The following is an 18198-nucleotide window of genomic DNA, read 5'->3' as shown; positions in this document are numbered from 1 at the left end:
CCTATCCCATGTAGATGTATAATGTGCTCGTGTTGTAGTACTCTGGGTGGGGCCTTGGGTATTTTTCAAACTGGATGGCTCCTAACTTAATATTTACAACCTGTGTTCTCTTATTATGAGAGTAAAATAAGTGGCTCCAATGAGATTTAAGGAAGTATATTAAAAATATACAGTTTTTTGTCCTTGCATTTTAACCTACTTGACCTACATTTCATTTTCAATCAATGAAAGTGACCTTGTGCGCAGTGTCCTGGTCAAATGGGAGGAGCTCTGGTTACATATTACCTGACTTTTTTGTGTCCAAGTGACCAATGGAGACAACAGATTTTAAGTTTTTCAGTATTGAAAAATGTTGCAATATAATCCCTATGGATGTTTGTCAATCAATGTATGTCCCTAAAAGTGTTTGTTGTTGCTGCTGACAGGCTCAGATTTTTATAGTAAGTGTCTGACGGCATTATGGGAAGGATGTGTACCGTTGTTGAAGAGTAAGATCTGTTTTGCTCTGGCCAAAGCCACCAGACTCCATTCACAGAAACGGCCATTTTAACGTAAAACGCACTGCATTCAAACGCAACTAAGACAAAACTCACCAAAACCTTCCTGGTTCATTTTCCACTGTTCCAGCAATCATCACTGACTCTGGTTTGGTTGAAATAAATTCTTAATTCACCGATTCGGGAAAGAAGCGAGAGAGAGGGCGGACATCAGAGAAGCAGCGAGGAAAACAGTGCGTGGAGCTGGAATATTTCATATTCTCACATCTATCTCAGGAATTATTTTCACATTACAACAAGTGAGACTTAAATATATCGGACTTTAATAGATAGCAACACACACAAGCTCACTCAGCAATACCAAAATGTAAAAACAACTCTCAAGGCAATGTAATCAGTACTCACGAATCCTGGAGATACTCAGCAGGGCAGCAGGTGGAGCAGTGAAGAAAACAGCAGCAGGTGAAGCTCCAGATAAAACAGGAGCGACGATCTACAGTACAACAGCAGGAGGGAACCACTCTCCATAGTGGTGCAAAGGAGCTTTCCTGGTCCCCTCTCCCTCTCTTACAGTCACAAATGTCCATCTCCTGAATCAGATAAATCAGCTTAACAACAAGTCCATACTCTATTTCATGGCAAGCTAGCAGTAGCTTGTCATAACCAGCTGCTTCACATGCAAAGCTAACTGTTAAAAAGCAAAGCTAATGGCTAACATGCGAAGGCTAACAGCTACTTCAAATTAACTACGCACCTTGCTTTTTAACACGACAACATTTAGTCACAGCGTCCCACAGAAGCTCATATTTACCTCTTATAGATCACAAAAGTCCAAACCGGAAGGATAACTGCTAGTCTGCCACAATTTATGCACACCAATGCTTTCATACGGTACTCCACTTCACTCAGTGATAACTTGATGACTCGCTTCTGCCTCCCTCCGACTACCAGAAGCAGCAGCTCACAGCTAAGCCCCACCCCTTTACCTGGGAATTTAATTAGATTGGCTGCTAGTTTAGGACTTTCCAATGAAAGTTAAGAAAAACCAAGATTGACACATTATGCTGCTGACTGTTAGGTTGAATGCCTGATGACGCTGCTGGCTCATGTACATATCAAACAAACTAGGATCACACCATAGATATTACACATTTTCAACATATATTTATATGTTTTCAGTTTATATTCAAATATATGTAAACATTTTTAAACCATTTTAAATGTTTTTAACCATAGTTAAATGTTTTTAACTTTTGAAATTATTTCTATATTTATCTCTAAATAAAATTTAGCCAGGGCTATATTAAAGCGAAACAGATGTGGGCCAGTAAACCAAAATAATGAACCAAAAGACACTACATTGCTCTGCATTCTCTATGGATTAATTTCTACAAACAACCCCTTTTATTTACGAGAAGTCATGATCTGTTGTAATATAGACATACTGATTATAGCTGCTTTGAGCTCTCAACAGCCAATTTCTCTCCTTCTAGTGTGTATTCTGACAGTGATTGCAAAATCATTTTGAATTTAATGTAATCTTTAAAAGGGTGTGGCTGGGTCACATTTGTTTGATTGACAGCTGACTGAGCCTATCACAGGGAGCCGTGTTGACTGCCGCTCTCAGGCTTCATCCGGCTAAAGCTCATTGGAAATCTAGATTTTGTGGCTCTAATAACTCAAAATGAGATGAACCAAAAAGATATCAGGCTTCAAAATGTGCCACCAGAAAACTGGGGAATGATACAGGCGCTATATTAATGTTTTTAGTCAAGACTGAATGGTATTAGCCTTTAGGGAGCAACAGAAATGTCTGCTTTAAGTTGTGAGCTGTCTAGGTTGGTTTGGGTTGAGAAATGCAATTTTTTGGCTTTTTAGTGAGATATTTGCTCCCATTATTCAAGTTTCCCCTCTGTATAACTTCCATTTACCTAACAAGTAATAAAGAAAAAACTTGGCCACAAACCTACGAGTTTGAAAGTGCTTGTTACAGTCCGAAGAAAAGAGAAGTTTTTGAACCACCAGCCTCAGTTTAACAGTGGGACCTGTAAGAGGGTTTTTTGTCTGTCTCGTTCCTCCAACAGACATATTTCCCTCATTACAACATCTGAAAAAAGTTATTTTTTGCCTTCTTTTTAAAGATTTTGAAAATGTCCTCTCCACTTCTACATCTTTGCATATTTGGCTAATTGGCATACTTTGATTACTTTGAGTAGAGGAGAAGATAGTAAAGCTGGTGTTCTTCTCTCACCCCAGATGCAGGAGATGGCTTTGCACCACCACCAACAGCAACACCATCACCAGCACCCAGACGGCTCTCATTATGACCCCGCCCGTAACCACCCCCTGATAAACAGCTCACCTCCGATACTGCCCAACCCCATGAGCGCACTGACCCAGCTAAACCCTCAGGTCAGCCGGAGTGCACTGCCTCATGGTTCCCCCTCACCTCCCGGAAGTAAATCGGCCACACCCTCCCCCTCAAGCTCCAATCAGGAAGAGGAGACTGATCCTCATTCGAAGGTACTGATGTGGCAACGCTTCTCTGGCTTGTAGTTGTGGAGGAGAGGCGAGGGCTTGGCAGTTCTGCTCAGAGATAGTTCGCATGCTCACTGTAGAGTTTCAGGAAGAATTCAGGGGTAGCCATGCTTGTGCTGTTCTTTCGGCTGGCTGGAAAACTCACACGGTTCAACATTTTGCTGTTGATGGCAGCAGAAGCCATGCTTTTTTTCCCAGTTTGTGTATGTAATGGTGTGGTGTCACATGTGAAAAGAAATCATTAGTTCGTGATTGAATGTAAGTGTAGAAACGGTTTTGTTTTTGTTTTAATTTGTTCAATTTGCTTTATTCTGAGCAGCACATTTCCAAAATCTGGCATTAAAAGCTACAAAATCTTCCCTCGGTCCTTTGGTGAAAGATAATTTCATCCTTCCTTTTAGAGTTACTAATAGCTGACAAGCCATTACCACTTAGGCATGTTTGCAAGTTTGCTGGCAAACTTTTGCACACATATGACATGAGACATGACATGAGACCCTTTTCCCTGAAGTTATTTTACAAATCTTGTCCATGTTCTTGTAAAAATTAAAAAACCTCCTTTATTTCCAGATATGAGAGCCATTTTAATGGGTTGATCATGAACAACGCAGGCACAAGGTGCTGGCGATCCCATCTAATTTTGTCTCTGGCATTATATACAGTCTGTTTTGAAACCTGCCTCTCCTTCATTTAAATCAGTCATTCATTTAAATGAGAAGAACAGGACTCTTGTTTACATTCATTTGGTTTATGTAAATCGCTAAAACTGCCTTCATAAATTGCCCACCAACCAATGTCTCAGTGGATTTGCTTCGTTTCTGTCAGGGGAATGTGAATGAGTGCATAATTGAATCTGCCACCTCCACAGTGTTTCAGATTCATCGTGTATTTAAATGCTAGCTTGCAGTGATACAGTATAACAAGAAGGGGATTCTTCAGTTAAAGAACATATATTTCCCTGCCTGCGCTGTGCTCCTCACTGTGTGTGTGTGTGTGTGTGTGTGTGTGTGTGTGTGTGTGTGTGTGTGTGTGTGTGTGTGTGTGTGTGTGTGAATAAAAATGATTACCACCTCTCCTATCAGTAAGTAATTCCATTTGCTCTCTCCAATTCATTCTGAGACCACATCAAAGCCAGAGCAGATACAGCAGGCGATTTGAAATTCCTTTCAGCCCGAGCATGAAAAGCCAGAATTTATGACTTTCTGAACAACTGAAAAATAAAGATTTGGAAAGGTTTGTTAAATTCAACATACAGATCTTATTTCTGAGAAAGTAAGGCAGAGAAAAATGCTGTCAACCAGTGCCAGTGTCAAAGTGCTACTGTCACCGAAACATTTCTGCAATGCTCAAACGCTGACTGTGCACATATCAAACAAAGAGCTTGAATATGAATTTAATGAAGTTTACATGCTTCACCTGCATCCAGTGTTCTAAGTATTCGTCAGAGATGCACTGATTCACTTCATTGGTAGACCTCGTTTGTACGGTGTCAATAAGCTGTTTTGTGTTTTGTGTGTTTTTGATGGTCTTCCAGATCACGGGCGAGAAGAGGCCGTCTTCAGAGATGATGAAGCCCAAGCCCAAACCCCAAAAAAAGAAGAAGAAGAAGGATCCCAACGAGCCCACAAAGCCCGTGTCAGCCTACGCCTTGTTCTTCAGAGACACCCAGGCAGCCATTAAAGGACAGAATCCCAACGCCACCTTTGGAGATGTATCCAAGATAGTCGCCTCCATGTGGGACGGACTGGGAGAGGAGCAAAAACAGGTAGATCAATACTGTACACTCAGAGCATGGAAAATTTCTATAATGTTTGAAATAACACATTCTTCCTTTTAAAAATGTAAAGTTGGAGTTATTTTAAGGTGCCTGTGGCTCAGGAGGCAGAGAAGGTTGTCCAATGATCACCTCCTCCTGCCTGCATGCAGAAGTGTCCTTCAGCAAGACACTGAACCCCAAATTGCTCCTGATGGTCAGGCCAGCACCTTGCATGGTAGCTCGCTGCAATCGGGGTGTGAATGTGTGTGTGAATGAGAGGCAAATTGTAAAGCGCTTTGGATAAAAGTGCCGTGTAAATGCAGCCATTTCACCATTTAGCTGCTTTCAGGTGTTGATTACAGTATATTCCTACCGCTCAATTAAGATACTTCAATGCACTGGGAAGAGCAATAGTTGACTAGCCACCAGTCAAATGATTGAGTACATATTCAAATGGTAGTTACTAGCCTGAAATCAGTGTAAAATTACTCTATTTTTAGGTCATAGTCATGCAGATTCACAAGTCAGGTTCACCACACATGCCATAAACTTTGCAGAGCTTTCACAGAGTCTCTCTGTTGTAGCACACTGTGAGCAAACCGAGACTCTGATTGTATCTATGTATCTCTCTCATGCAGCTGCAAAGATTTAACAAGAAAGCTTGCAGCTCTGGTATTGCTTGTCATGATATTATGTTCTTCTGTCAAGCTAATATGCAGGAGCTACCTGGCAGGGGCCAATTAGAGAGTGTTAACTGAACGTGCAGCTGAGTTAAGTAGTTTATTAAAATATTTACATATAAATAAGCAAAGGAGCATACTTCATATAGCATATTACATTATCTGCAGAACACACTGTAAATACTTTCAAATGATTCTGTGGAAAACGTAAATAAAACCAGAGTGCAATCATTTACAAATTAACCGACAACAGTTTTACAACGCGTTCCTGAATCCATGCAGTAATGTCCTTTATCCAGTCATGTGTTCACAAAGTGCTGAACTTCACTGCATCCTTACTTGTGACTGAGCCTTTCCATGATGCCCCTTTCATACCCATTCATGATACTCTCACCTGTTACCAATGAATCTGTTTACCTGTGGAATGTTCCAAACTGGTGTTTTTGGAGCATTCCACAACTTTCCCAGTGTTTAGTTGCTCCTGACCCAACTTGTTTGAAACACCCATCAAATTCAGAATAAGCAGATATTAAAAAAAAACAAAAAAAAAACAGGTAGGTTGTTGAGGTAAAACATTCAATGTATTGTCTTTGTGCTGTTTTCAATTGAGAATCTGTCCAGATGGATTATCAAATTCTGTTTTATTTATGTGTGACACAGCGTCCCAACTGTTTTGGAATCGAGGTCGTATGATGGAGCTATCAGTTTCAAAAGTGTTTTGTTTGTTCTCTGCTGAAACTGCATAAGAAAATGCATTTTAAGAAGAGATGGTGCAGCATGGGGAAATTAAGATTTTTGTTCTGACATGACATTATTGCATGACAGGCAAAGCACATAAAACATTTCCTTTATGCAATGAGAGAAACAGATCTAATGCTTTTTATTTGTGAATTGGACATGCACCTACAGCACTGAACCAGCTGGAAGAAATCTATTATAATCCTGCTGCCTTAATGCAGTGACAATCATATATTGAGATGAGTGAAACATTTTCTACCATCGGCAGCGTAGATGTATGTCCCTGAGTCAATTTAATTTTATTACAGCCTGACCTGTGCATATGGAACTGCATTAACATTTACTGCAGTTTAGAGCCGTTTTCCATCCGGCACATTTTCTATTTCATTTTAGCATTCCGGACCAACAGACAAAGTCAAAGGGGTTTCTGTGTGTTTGCGGTAACAAATGATGGCGTGAAATGAATGGAAAACGAGACAGTCTGATGATCATGCGCAGACTCATATTTTTAGAATATCCAGTCAGGGCGCAGCCTATTGGGTGTCAAATAAAAGCACCTGTCTCCATGACAAAGTGCAGCCCATTCTCCTCAGCCCCAGCCACCGTCGACTAGACCCTATCTAGCATGTGTGTGTTTTTCTCCCACCAAACCTACTTTATACGCTGGACTTTGGAGGCCGTCTGTCCCTTTTATTTGCAGTTAATTTTTGCCGCCTTCACCGGGGCTCTTCACCATGAATCTTCATTTCGCCGCTGACACCCTTGAATGTGAATTCCTCATTTCCTGTCCTTTTATTTATATCTGTTGCCTGGTGATTTGATCATGCTGGGAATACAAGATTAGCAATTGCCTTGTCCTTGGTTTTGCCTCAAGGACATCTGCTCCTGAAATGTTATTGTTTGTGCTTCTTAACCCTTTGTGTCCTGGCGTCTTTTTCACCTTAGATTTTGCACTAGATGCAACGCTCTCTCCCCCTCGCTCTCTCTCTCTCTCTCTCTCTTCTCCTAAATGCATTTGTCCTTCACAGCATTACCTGGGAACAGAGTCGAAACTAACAAAAGGGCAATTCCGCCATTAAAAATCCACCCATTTATTGTGCCGTTCCACAGCTAATTTTTTTATTTGTTTGTGCATTCATGTGTTTAATCAAACGTGTCACCTCGCAAGACACATAATTAACTTGAGGTAATGATGTCATTATGGAATGAAATGTAGTACCCTGTCTGGGCAATAACACAGTGATTGCTCTAATTATTCTCTGTGACTAGCACTGTCACTTATTCCAGCACAACAAATGGATAGACTTGTTAACTGTGTGTTTACAGAATGTAACCAATTCAGCTGCTGCGTGTTAATACTCCAAAGATATTAATATTTCTGTCTTCGGTTTATTATGATAACATGATCGTGCACTGTGCACACATCTGCTGACCAGTAATGTTGAAGTGAGATGCATTTAAAGTGAAAACTTTCTATATTAGAGTCTCTTACCTTAAACATTTTCAATATGCAGCTTCACTTTCTCCCTGCTTTCTATCTACTTTCTTTTTTTCCAGCATTGGCTGTCACGTCATCCCTATAGGACCGGTGAGGTGTGTTCTATAATGTCACAGTCAGACCCTCTGGAGCCATGCAGGAGCACCAGAATGTAAACACAACCCTTCCCCTACACACAGCTTTGTTTGAACTAGAACGTGGCCCCTGTTTCCAATTACCTACAGTACTTCTCAAACACACCATGCAGCAGAATTCACATAAATGCATTGAGGGCAGCATGTTTTATTGCTGTATTTTATTAAAGAAACAATCAGAAGTTTCATTGTTGTGATTTGTGTTCTTTTTTTTGAGTCTTTTTCTGCTTTTTTTTTTAAGCTTCAGTGTACATTTTCCCCGCTTCGCTCGCGTTGTTGTGTATTCTCCAGTGCCGCCCTTGAGTTCAGTTCAGAAGAACAAAGTGCTTTTTTTTTATTCATGTTTATGTTCACATTTTCTTTTTATTAAGATGTTTTCGAACGCCCGCACGCCATACAGTGTTTTTTAATTCCCGAAGGCCTTTGATTTATAGTGCAAGATCAATGCATTATTTGGGCTGCGTTATTCCTCAAGGTGACTACATGTTAAAGCTGCCCCAGAAACACAAAAGAACATTTTTCTTATTTTGTTATTTAAGATAAAGATCAATTTTCCGTTTTTTACAGCAGTGGGGAGGAACAGTGATAATGGAGTTGGGTGGGAGGGAGGAGAGACCTTGGCTTTATTTAATTGAGTCTGCTGTGTTGGAGTTGTGTATCAGTGAAAGGTCAGAGATAGAAGGAAAAGAACACTGTCACTTTGTTTAAGCGACATGTTTTGATATTAAACTTCTTCTATCGGCTGAGTTTTAGCATCTATCCACAGATATCAGTTTCCTGCCTCTTTGTCTACCTTTCACATACACTTTTCTTGTTCCTTTCTTTTTAATTTGTATCTTAGCGTCCTCTCCTCTCAGCTGCTACCTTCCTTTTCACCACCATCTCTCCACTTTCTCTACTTGTTTTCTCCTCCTCCTCCTCCTCCTCCTCCTCCTCCTCCTCCTCCCACCGGTCGCTCGGTCTTTCGGTCGTCGGGGTAATCACTCCCTTCAGTGTCAGCAGGGTGCGGAGTTATTGTCTCCTGTAATTAACTGGTTATCAAACAAGAACATTTCATTAAGGTACAATTAGGGGCTAATTCAGGCGGGACACCTCTGTGTCAGGATTACGATGGAGGCATATGCTCTCCCCTTGCAGCTTTGTTATTTTTAATTCATACTGACCTGCAGCCTCTGACGGCTTCAATTGCTAATGAATCCACTCACTTTGGAATAATTAGACGTCCTTAGGCATGGTAATTTATTTAAAAGTATCCGTCGTTGCGCGAATCATTAGCTGTGTTAAATTAATTTGAAATTAAAGCTGCTGGGAGTAGTTTGGGGTTCATTAAAGAGGCAGCCATGGCTCTATCAATATTTAAGGGGTGAGGGGTAAGGTTGTCACTTCTCTTTTTTTAACAAGAACTGTAGTTCTTAATAGTGATTAGCATTTTTTTGAATGAAAATCTGTGGTTTGATTTTGTACGTTGGAGTTTCCAATTCAATGCAGTCTTGCGCCAAAATACCTGAATGTATATCATGGAAGGGAAATAATAATAATATTGTAAATAGGGATGAGTGAGAGGATAAACATCAGCTGTTTGAGCAAGAGATTGTATCCGTCTTCATCCCGGTTTGTTTGCTGTTCTGTGTCTATGTCTGTTTGTTTATTGACTGTGTTAGCAGCTGCCAGCATATGTGCATTTGGCAACACATGAATGCTTAATGGTTATTCTACCCCACCTCTTTGAAAGAAATGACCCCGTCCACAGAGCCACACACAGCCTCTCACTGAGGATCAGTAATTACCCACTGCATTCACACCCATGCAAACACACATTCTCCTTCATATTGAAATGCAGCACAGAGGAGCGGAGATCTGAGTCTTCCTCATCGATTTATGGGTGGACTTTTGGCAACTTGTTTTCCCCGCATCAAAAAGGCAATGGCAGCTAAAAAGAGCCCGTGAGTGACATGCGGTGACATTAACTCGAATTCCCTGTCTTAACGCATCATTTGAGGTTCATTCGGGAGGCTTGAGATTGCCTCTTTGCTAATGCTGTTTTGAATTCTTTTATTTATTTATTTTTTTCTTCCTCGTCTGAATGATTTGCTGGGACATCAGCTCTGATTAAGAGATGAGCAACAGCCTTAATAGAGGAAGGGGCTGAAAAGCAGTACACAAAATGACAAACAGCTTCTTGCTCCTTATTTAGCAGCATATTTCAAACTGCGTTTTCAGGTTATTGTGCACAAGGAATAAATGCTTCAAATGCAGCGACATCATGCAGATGGTCAAATCTCTTTGACTATATAACTGTGCTATGAATGCATCTGATACGTTTTTCATCTCAGAGCACACTGCCGGGTCACACAATCACACCAGGACTCCCAAAATCTCATCCACATCAGTCAGTGTGGACCACAGGGTCATTTTAGCCTTTGGCATCACCTTGTAATCAATCGTTGTTGTTGTTGTGTTTGCTCCTGCAGAGCTACAAGAGGAAAACAGAGGCTGCTAAGAAGGAGTACCTGAAAGCTTTGGCCGCCTACAGAGCCAGTCTGGTTTCCAAGGTAACCACGGGGGTCACGTCTTTGATATACATGGGTCAGCGGCGATAGAAGGGATGATAAATTAGACAGAGAATTCCTCTCACTCTTATTCCAGGCAAAGGGTCCACTTGCTGCACGGAGGGGTTAGTATATGTGTGTGTGTGTGTGTGTGTGTGTGTGTGTGTGTGTGTGTGTGTGTGTGTGTGTGTGTGTGTGTGTGCTCAGAGGAGAACAGTGAAAATTAGGCCTCAAACACACCCGATTTGCAACCTGGGGAGAAATGAAAAGTAACAGTTTGCTGTATTGTGTGTGCGCGTGTGCATTTGTGTGTGTGAGTGAAAGCGCGCGTGTGTGTGTGTGTGTGTGTGTGTGCTTGTGCACATGTAAAAAGTAGAAGTGGACATTACCTATCATTTGCTGTCCTCCTGGTGTTTCTGTCCTCCCTGATGGGCGGCTAATGTGTTGGCTGAGGTTTGCTCACACTTGCTGCTCTCTCCTTGCTGCAGGTTACTCCAGCTTAGCCCAGAACATTAACACCTTTTTACCCATGTTTGTATAAAAACCAGAGCTGCACTGTAAAAGTTCCAGTTTTTAAAAGCTCTTCTTACATCTGCAGAGCTCACAGTCGTTATCGCAGCACAGGAGTGTTTCAATCTGTTGGTGCACTGCATCTCATTTCAGTGTTTCTGCATTGTTTTCGAAAAACACAACTCTAAATTGCATTAGCATATACCAAGCTCCTCCTCTTCCCCCTCCCTCTCCCCGTCCCCCTTCCTCTCCTCCGCTCAGCACCACACTTCCTCTCATGCTCATGGGCCGAAAACAAGCACCTTGATTAAGGCATGAATAGTTAATTCATCAGCCTCTTCACTGTGGCATACTTTCAACTAAAAAGACTATTCTCATCTCTTGTCTTTGGTGCAATTAGACATTCATGTCAGAGCTCCTATACAGAGGCTTGATTGATACTATATGTTGGTAGATTGCCAGTCAAAAAACTGACTGACAAAAATAAACCTGCGATCCCCCCCTTTCCTCACTCATTCAGGACCAGCCAATCTGAATGCAGGGCTGAATCCCATGATTCAACACGACTCTCTTTTTTAATTATCAATGAAGGAGTCTTTTCAAAGTGAATTGGGGTGGGTGGAATTGGAGGTAATTGGAGTATCATTTGAAGGATTCACATCTCCAGCGTGCACCTGTTGCCTTTTTGTTTTGTGACGCACGCTGGTTTGTTTGGGAGAAGAAGAAAAAAACCAAAGTTTGATTACCTCCCACTGAATGTCACGGCACTTCTCTTGTGTTCATTTCAGTCCAAAAACTCTGAGCACAAAATGCGATTTAAAAAGTCAAATTAAAAAAGTCGCGCTATGATGTAAATTTCACAGATTTCATGATTTCATAAATGTTTCAATCCTCATAAACTGTCATTTAACACATATACGGTACTGTTCATATACTTCCTCTGATGAATATGGAAGAATTTTACTGCAGCACATTCTGAAACTTCCCTTTAAAGTAAAATACGCTTCAACAAATCACACCCATCCTCACACTCTTTCCCTCTCCCCTCACACCATTTCTTCAGTGTTTCATTTTCCACTTGACCCTGCAAATGTATCTGTCCCTCTCTTTTATCCATCCCTCCAGCCCATTCCATTGATTATTTCAGGGGTTCAGAGGGATGGATGTGAGCCATTACTAAATAGCAGACCAGCACACATCACTCCAGCCAGTCTGACAGTTAATGAGAAACACTGGATGTATTTCATACACACACACCACCTCATGAAAGAAAGGGAGACAGAAGGACCTGCAGAATAAATGTGTTTGTCAGGTCTCGCAGCATCCTCAGCGGTTTGTGTGGAATACATAAATAAATAGAAGAGGAACAGACTAGTGACCACGGGCAGCATTAGCCACAATGGCTACACATACTAACAGTACTTAAGGTAATGACTATTGTAGAATTAGTGCACACTGTTTCCATGCTACCATTTACAACCACATTTTCACGTCAAATGAAAGTTTCATGGAAGAGGAGCTTTTCGCCCCCTTTTCACTTTTCATTTATTTCCTCAAGTTATTTAAATAATTGTCTTTGAATTTGAATTTGCACGTACCAGCTGCTCCTTTTCGTTTTCTACACTGACATATTGTTTTGAAAAATTCCCCTGAGAGGGTAATCTCTGTGGAAATGAGGAGGTGCAAAGAATTATGGGACAGTTTTATCACTTCGCGACCATCATGCTCATATCTGTCTCAAACTGTATTTGCATACTAAAATTGCGCATACTATAATTTCCATACTATTAATATGTATCATAAGCAATTTTGACACATGGTCCAATGCTGATGATATTGTTTGTTTACAGATAATATTCAAGTCCTAACCATTACATAAACCTTTCAGCAAGGTGCATGCTGTTAATATTTCACTGAATGCTTGATTTATTCTTAAAGGATAAATATTACAACTCGGGTCTGATTTTTGGAGCTTTGGCCGTCATTTCTATTGGTTTTCATTACACTGCGCTCATCTAAGAAATTGCTGAGGTCTGGGAACGTGGCAACATCAATAAAGTCAGACAGGGCAGGAAACATAGCTGTAAACAAGCCAACAGTTTTGCCAGATTGTCTGAACCACTTTATTTTCCAGGTAAAATTGCAAGTGAGCACACAAAACTCCCTCACTGCACAATGAAAACGATGTTTGCACAAAACTGCGAGAATAAGATCCATGTAAGAAACTGGAAGATGAATTTTCCTTCTCCTTCCTTTTAGACATATAATGATCCCGTGGAGACAAAAAGTGCCCAAACAAGCCAGGCTTCTCCACATATGATGCCAGCCAACCCGCCCCTGTACAGTGTGCCACCTCCCCCCCAGCCGTCGTCGCCCTACCTGGGGCCCGGGGCCTTCCCTCTCACCGACCTGCAGAGCTACGCAGGACACGCCCCTCGCCACACACTGTCGCAGACGCTCAGCCAATCGCAGATGCTGCCCAGCATTAGTGCCTCTCCCCCTTCCTCCTTCCAGATCAGCCCACCCCTTCACCCCCACCAGCAGCTCTCCCTGCACCAGAGCTCGCTCCTCAACCAGCCTATCCGCATGCAGCAGGTCCAGTCCCAGCCAATCATCTCTCACCAGATGGGGCTGCAGGCCTCTCTTCACTCCCCTCCTCCTGGGCAGCAGGTAAAGTAACAACAGAGAGCTGCTGTGGAATAGTTTGTACTTTAAGACGGTGGCTTTATCTTCTTTCTCTCTGCAGGGTTTTTCCCACCTTCAGTCAGAGTATCAGAAGAGCATCGGGGGTTCCCAGTCTCCAGGAGCCCCTGGCCCTGGTCCAGGCCCTGGAGTGGCTCAGAGCCACGACTGGGACAGTGAATACTGCAACCGGGAGTGTGGCAACCACTGCAGGTCAGTGGAGACAGAGGAGACCGCTTTCCACAATAACCTCTGTTACTGCAACTGGTCAAATCATGTAGTTTTGAATGGAGACAAATTAACTGAATTCAACCTAATGGACATTTTCTTTTGTTGTTTGATGCATTAACTCAAAACGAAACAAAAGGTTTTCAGGTTGAATATGTCAGATGAGACCAGGAGTACATGAGAAATCAGCATATATAGTCATGTCGGACGTCTCTCCCACTGCTTTCACAATATAAGTGTTGAAAATTGTCAGCTCCATTTCAGTGAGACAGAGGAGACAGCTGGAGAGGTAATGGTGAGATAATAGAGCTTGTCATGTGTTTGTCAGACAGCAGTAAAAAACAGATGTTCCTAACACAAGTTTTCACTGTTATTGCTTGGCAGGCTGTGCAGTCTTGCAGCACTGGCAGATTTTCTAAGTCTATAGTGCTCGTCGTGCTAAAGTGCTATGAAATGTTCACAGGGTTTGGTTAGAGCAAGGCAGAAGCTAAAGGAACGAGTGTTTCGGCTTGAACTGTGGCCATCAGGAAATTGCCATTATAGGAAAATTTACCTCCTTTTTTTCTGTTCTTTTGTATTTTATCCTTCCTTTTCTTTATCGCTCTAACCTGTGCCCGTTTTTGTTTTTCTTTCTGTCCAGTGGCAGCATGATTGGCAGGGACAAGCCACTCTACCTCACCTGAAACTGAAGATCATGCTCTGTCGACAAATACGACACCGAGGAGTCTACTCTCACCCACCTCCCCCACCCCCACCCCAGTCCCCCACACCCCGACCCCCCTCAACCTTCCTCTGATGCACACACTTGCATACAGTTCACACTTGACATGACAAGTACATACATACACATACAAACACCATCACCGCCACCACCTTTTTTCGGTCAATGTAATTATTATTTCTCTGTTTCTAGAAGAACTTGTGACCAGAGTTTTTTGACTAGATGACTGCTGTCTGTACCACTTAATGTATTAGCAGTCCTCTTGCTGTTTAAAATTCGCCAAGCACTTATGAAGCCCCCCTCCCCTCTCCCGCTCCCACCCTCCTCCCTGAGTTGTGTTTTCTATGCCCTCTCCAATGCAGGCCGGGCTGTAGAGCACTCATCTTCTGTGTCACCATCAAAGTCCCCTCAGGGACCCCATCCAGCTTTAATTAGAATGAGAAGAAAAAAAAACTCTTCCTCTTCTTTAATCATTTTAATTTTCTTTTGTGTTTTTTTCCCCTTTTTGTTGTTGTTGTTGTTGTTGTTGCTGTTTTATTTATTTCTGGCTCGCAAAATTGTTCTTTCTTTTTTTTCCTTTTTTTTTTTTAAGCCAATAAGCGTTGGGCCCTGTACTGTAGAAAAATATTAACTCCTAGTAGGTTCAGTGCAGGCTTAGATGTTACGGTAGCTTTGCTTAAGGGCCTGCAAATTAATACAAAAAGCTTGGGTCTGGAAGAGAAGCAAAACAAAAAGAATCTTTTTTTAATATTAAAGACCTGTTGAGGTCTACTGAGCTGTCACAGTGTGATTGTAAATATCACTTTTATGGGATCAAATTGGGAATTGGAAGTCCAGATAGATTTGTTTCTTCTTTAATATTACATGTAAGTCATTTTGTGTCCGTGTGTGTGTGTGTGTGTGTGTGTGTGTGTGTGTGTCTGGACGTTAGAATGTATCCCATTCATGACGTGTGCAGTTGAGTGTGTATGTGTGTATGCGCACGGACACACACTTGCGTGCAAGAGTGTTTCAGTGTTCGAGTGTCGGGTCTTTCTCGTGAATTTTAACAGCCTTGTGCAGCTGGATTTCAGAGGAGTATTTCACACTCTCGTTCTTGCATTAAATCTGTGCTCACTGGTGTGTTTTTTCCAATAAAGTTCAATCTAAAACTGAATACACAATATGTGTCCTGCAGATCATTAAATGGAAAGAGCCAGGTGAGAGATAGAGAGGAAAGAGATAGAAAGAGAGAAAGAAAAGCTGTGAGATAAAATGAGATATAATGTTGCAGGTGGAAAAAAATTGCCTCAAAATGCCCCCCGCCCCCGTCCCCCCTCCCCCACCCCGCTCCCTTTTCTTATTTTGTCTCACCATAATGTCAATTCTGTCTCCTCGACATGCAGAAGTGAAGTAATGAAATATGTGAATGGAGCCATCACATCCACATTACAGTGATTTTTATAAGTTTCTAGTTGGTGTTTGATTGTGTTGATCTCATCTTTTTAACTTTTTGTGTGATTAACAGAAATGCATTTTGCTGACAAAGACATCTGTATTTATCTCTTTACTGTAGCATAATTTCAGTTTTTTTTGTTACGGAACTATAACATTTTAAGTTGTGTAAAAAAAAACCTAAAAAAAAAAACTGCCAATTGTAGTTATTTTATTTGTAAAGCCAGTAATGATAAATATTTTAAATGGTTATCAATATATTGTTTTTGCTAGTTGCCCATCAGCCATTTGACAGGTTTTCTTATTTATGAGAGAAATTAGATCACTTTTTGCTTCTTACAATAGAGGTGTATTTTTATTCCTATTTTATTGTTTTTCCCCCTCTGGTTTGATAAAAAATGACAATGACCACAACAATGATTTCTTTCTTTATTTTTTACATTTTGGGTGCTGCTCCTTTTTTCCCTTGCCAGCAGCATCTGTTTGTGTCACAATGCTTCTTTTATTTCAAACCTGCATAATAAAAAAAAGTTGAAAAGTGATCACGCCTGATGCCTGTTAATTTTATTTTTGTTCTCTTTTCATTCCCTTCTCTAATGAGATGATCACACCTTTTTTTTCCATAAAGACATAATAATTGTCGCTTTAAAGATCCACCAACACCCACATCTTACTGTACCTTACAGTGCATTTACACTTAAGAGGGTCACATTTGTATCCTATATTTATATTTAGCTCAGGGCTCCAATGGCATTAGTTAATTAGCTATGGATGCAGTGCACACCAGCCAGCGTGTATATTGCCAGTAAACTATCTTAACAAACAAGAGAGCAGATGCGAGAAGACGTTTGCTTTGCTTGTGAAAGTGGTGCATCGTAGGCGTCTAGTGTGAGATAAAGAGAACAGAGAAATGCAATGTGCACACAAACTCAGGCAACCGTCCAAGTACTGATTTTACCCCAATTGCACACAAGTCTTCTTAGAGACTTTCTGAGAGAGAGAAGGAGAGATTGAAATGGAACTGTCACGATCCCTCCATTCAATGTTTAATTCATTTTGCGTCCGCCTGCCGTCTCTTCCTCAATACTATTGAATTGCCAAATAGATCATTATTGGACAATTGGAAAACCTGCCACTTTGTGATATGACACACATTATATGAAAATCACAGTCATACATTCTTAATGCAACACCAGATAAAAGAGGTTTTGGGTGCAGCCACACAGCCCTGTCTCTGTGCCTTTTGTGACATACAGTCATGTGTTTGTGTGAATATCTGCTTTTGTGTTTTTCTGTGTTTGGGTGTTGCCTCTCCTGTAGCTGTAGATATATTGGTGCGTACATGTAACAATATTCCCTATCTTCTTTCTTATTTTAGACATTTTCCTTTACGACATATTCTCTCTGCCTTCCACAGATGTGCTGGCAGTCGATGTCTGTTGTAATACTGTAGTAAATACTGCAGGAAGACAGTATCAATTTGACACTTCTGTCAGCGCCCTTAATCCCGTGCCTTGTCTGGGAGTCAAAGTCATGAGGCCAAGAGAATGAAAAGCTACAATTTATGGTGGAGGGTGCCATCGAGAAGAGGTGAACGCAGCGGTCTTGTTGCTTTCCATAGATTTGAAAAGACCACTGCTGCAACAAAATGGATGACATCAGTAATAACAGGCTGGTTAACAAAGACGAGGTCAGTGTGGTATCCATCTAGAAGAGAGCAAAATAAAAGTGACGCAAATCACTACAAGCTCACTGTTTAATGCTGAATCCAAAGTGTTAGGAATGCATTGAAAGAATTTTTGCATGTTATTTTGATATATTCTCTGTTTCTGACATTAAACCAGGTTAATTCATCAGCCTAGCTTGTAGAGTCCATTAAACTTGCCTCGATTAAATCAAATTGGAATCCAGCCATCAATCCATAGGCCACAAGCCAGATGAGGTATATATTCCTTCCACTGAATTCTGGGTCTACCCCAGGGTCTCCTCCCAGGTGGGTATGTCTAGAAAACCTCCAAAGGAAAGCACCCAGGAGGCATCCTGATCAGATACCTGAACCATCTTACCTGGTCTCAAAGGTTTGCCTTCCAGCTCAGCTCCCTCTTTACCACAACAATCCAGTACAACGCCCGCAATACTGACTTCTGTCCATCTCATGCTCCATTTTACGCTCAATCACGAACAAGATCCAGAGATACTTGATCTTCCTCTCTTGGGACAACAACTCCAGCAG

At 41.4% G+C, this 18198-nt stretch overlaps 1 protein-coding gene across 2 annotated transcripts in view; it reads left to right on the top strand.

The window, feature by feature from the left end:
• tox2 (TOX high mobility group box family member 2) overlaps window positions 1-15114 on the top strand; it is a 92302-nt gene extending 77188 nt beyond the window's left edge. The window contains exons 5-10 of one of the 2 annotated variants that reach the window (XM_070959141.1): window positions 2754-3020; window positions 4570-4800; window positions 10313-10393; window positions 13160-13570; window positions 13647-13795; window positions 14451-15114. In XM_070959141.1, coding sequence (XP_070815242.1) covers window positions 2754-3020; window positions 4570-4800; window positions 10313-10393; window positions 13160-13570; window positions 13647-13795; window positions 14451-14493 — 1182 coding nt within the window. In that variant the 3' untranslated portion in view covers window positions 14494-15114. The remainder of the gene's footprint in view (window positions 1-2753; window positions 3021-4569; window positions 4801-10312; window positions 10394-13159; window positions 13571-13646; window positions 13796-14450) is intronic. The other variant, XM_070959142.1, reaches the window with a different exon arrangement.
• Window positions 15115-18198: the final 3084 nt, after the last annotated feature.

The sequence above is a fragment of the Chaetodon trifascialis genome, chromosome 3 (genome assembly GCF_039877785.1).
Source record: "Chaetodon trifascialis isolate fChaTrf1 chromosome 3, fChaTrf1.hap1, whole genome shotgun sequence".
NCBI lineage: Eukaryota > Metazoa > Chordata > Actinopteri > Chaetodontiformes > Chaetodontidae > Chaetodon > Chaetodon trifascialis.
The sequence above is the reverse complement of the archived record's forward strand: the minus strand, read 5'-3'. Positions and strand labels throughout refer to the sequence as shown.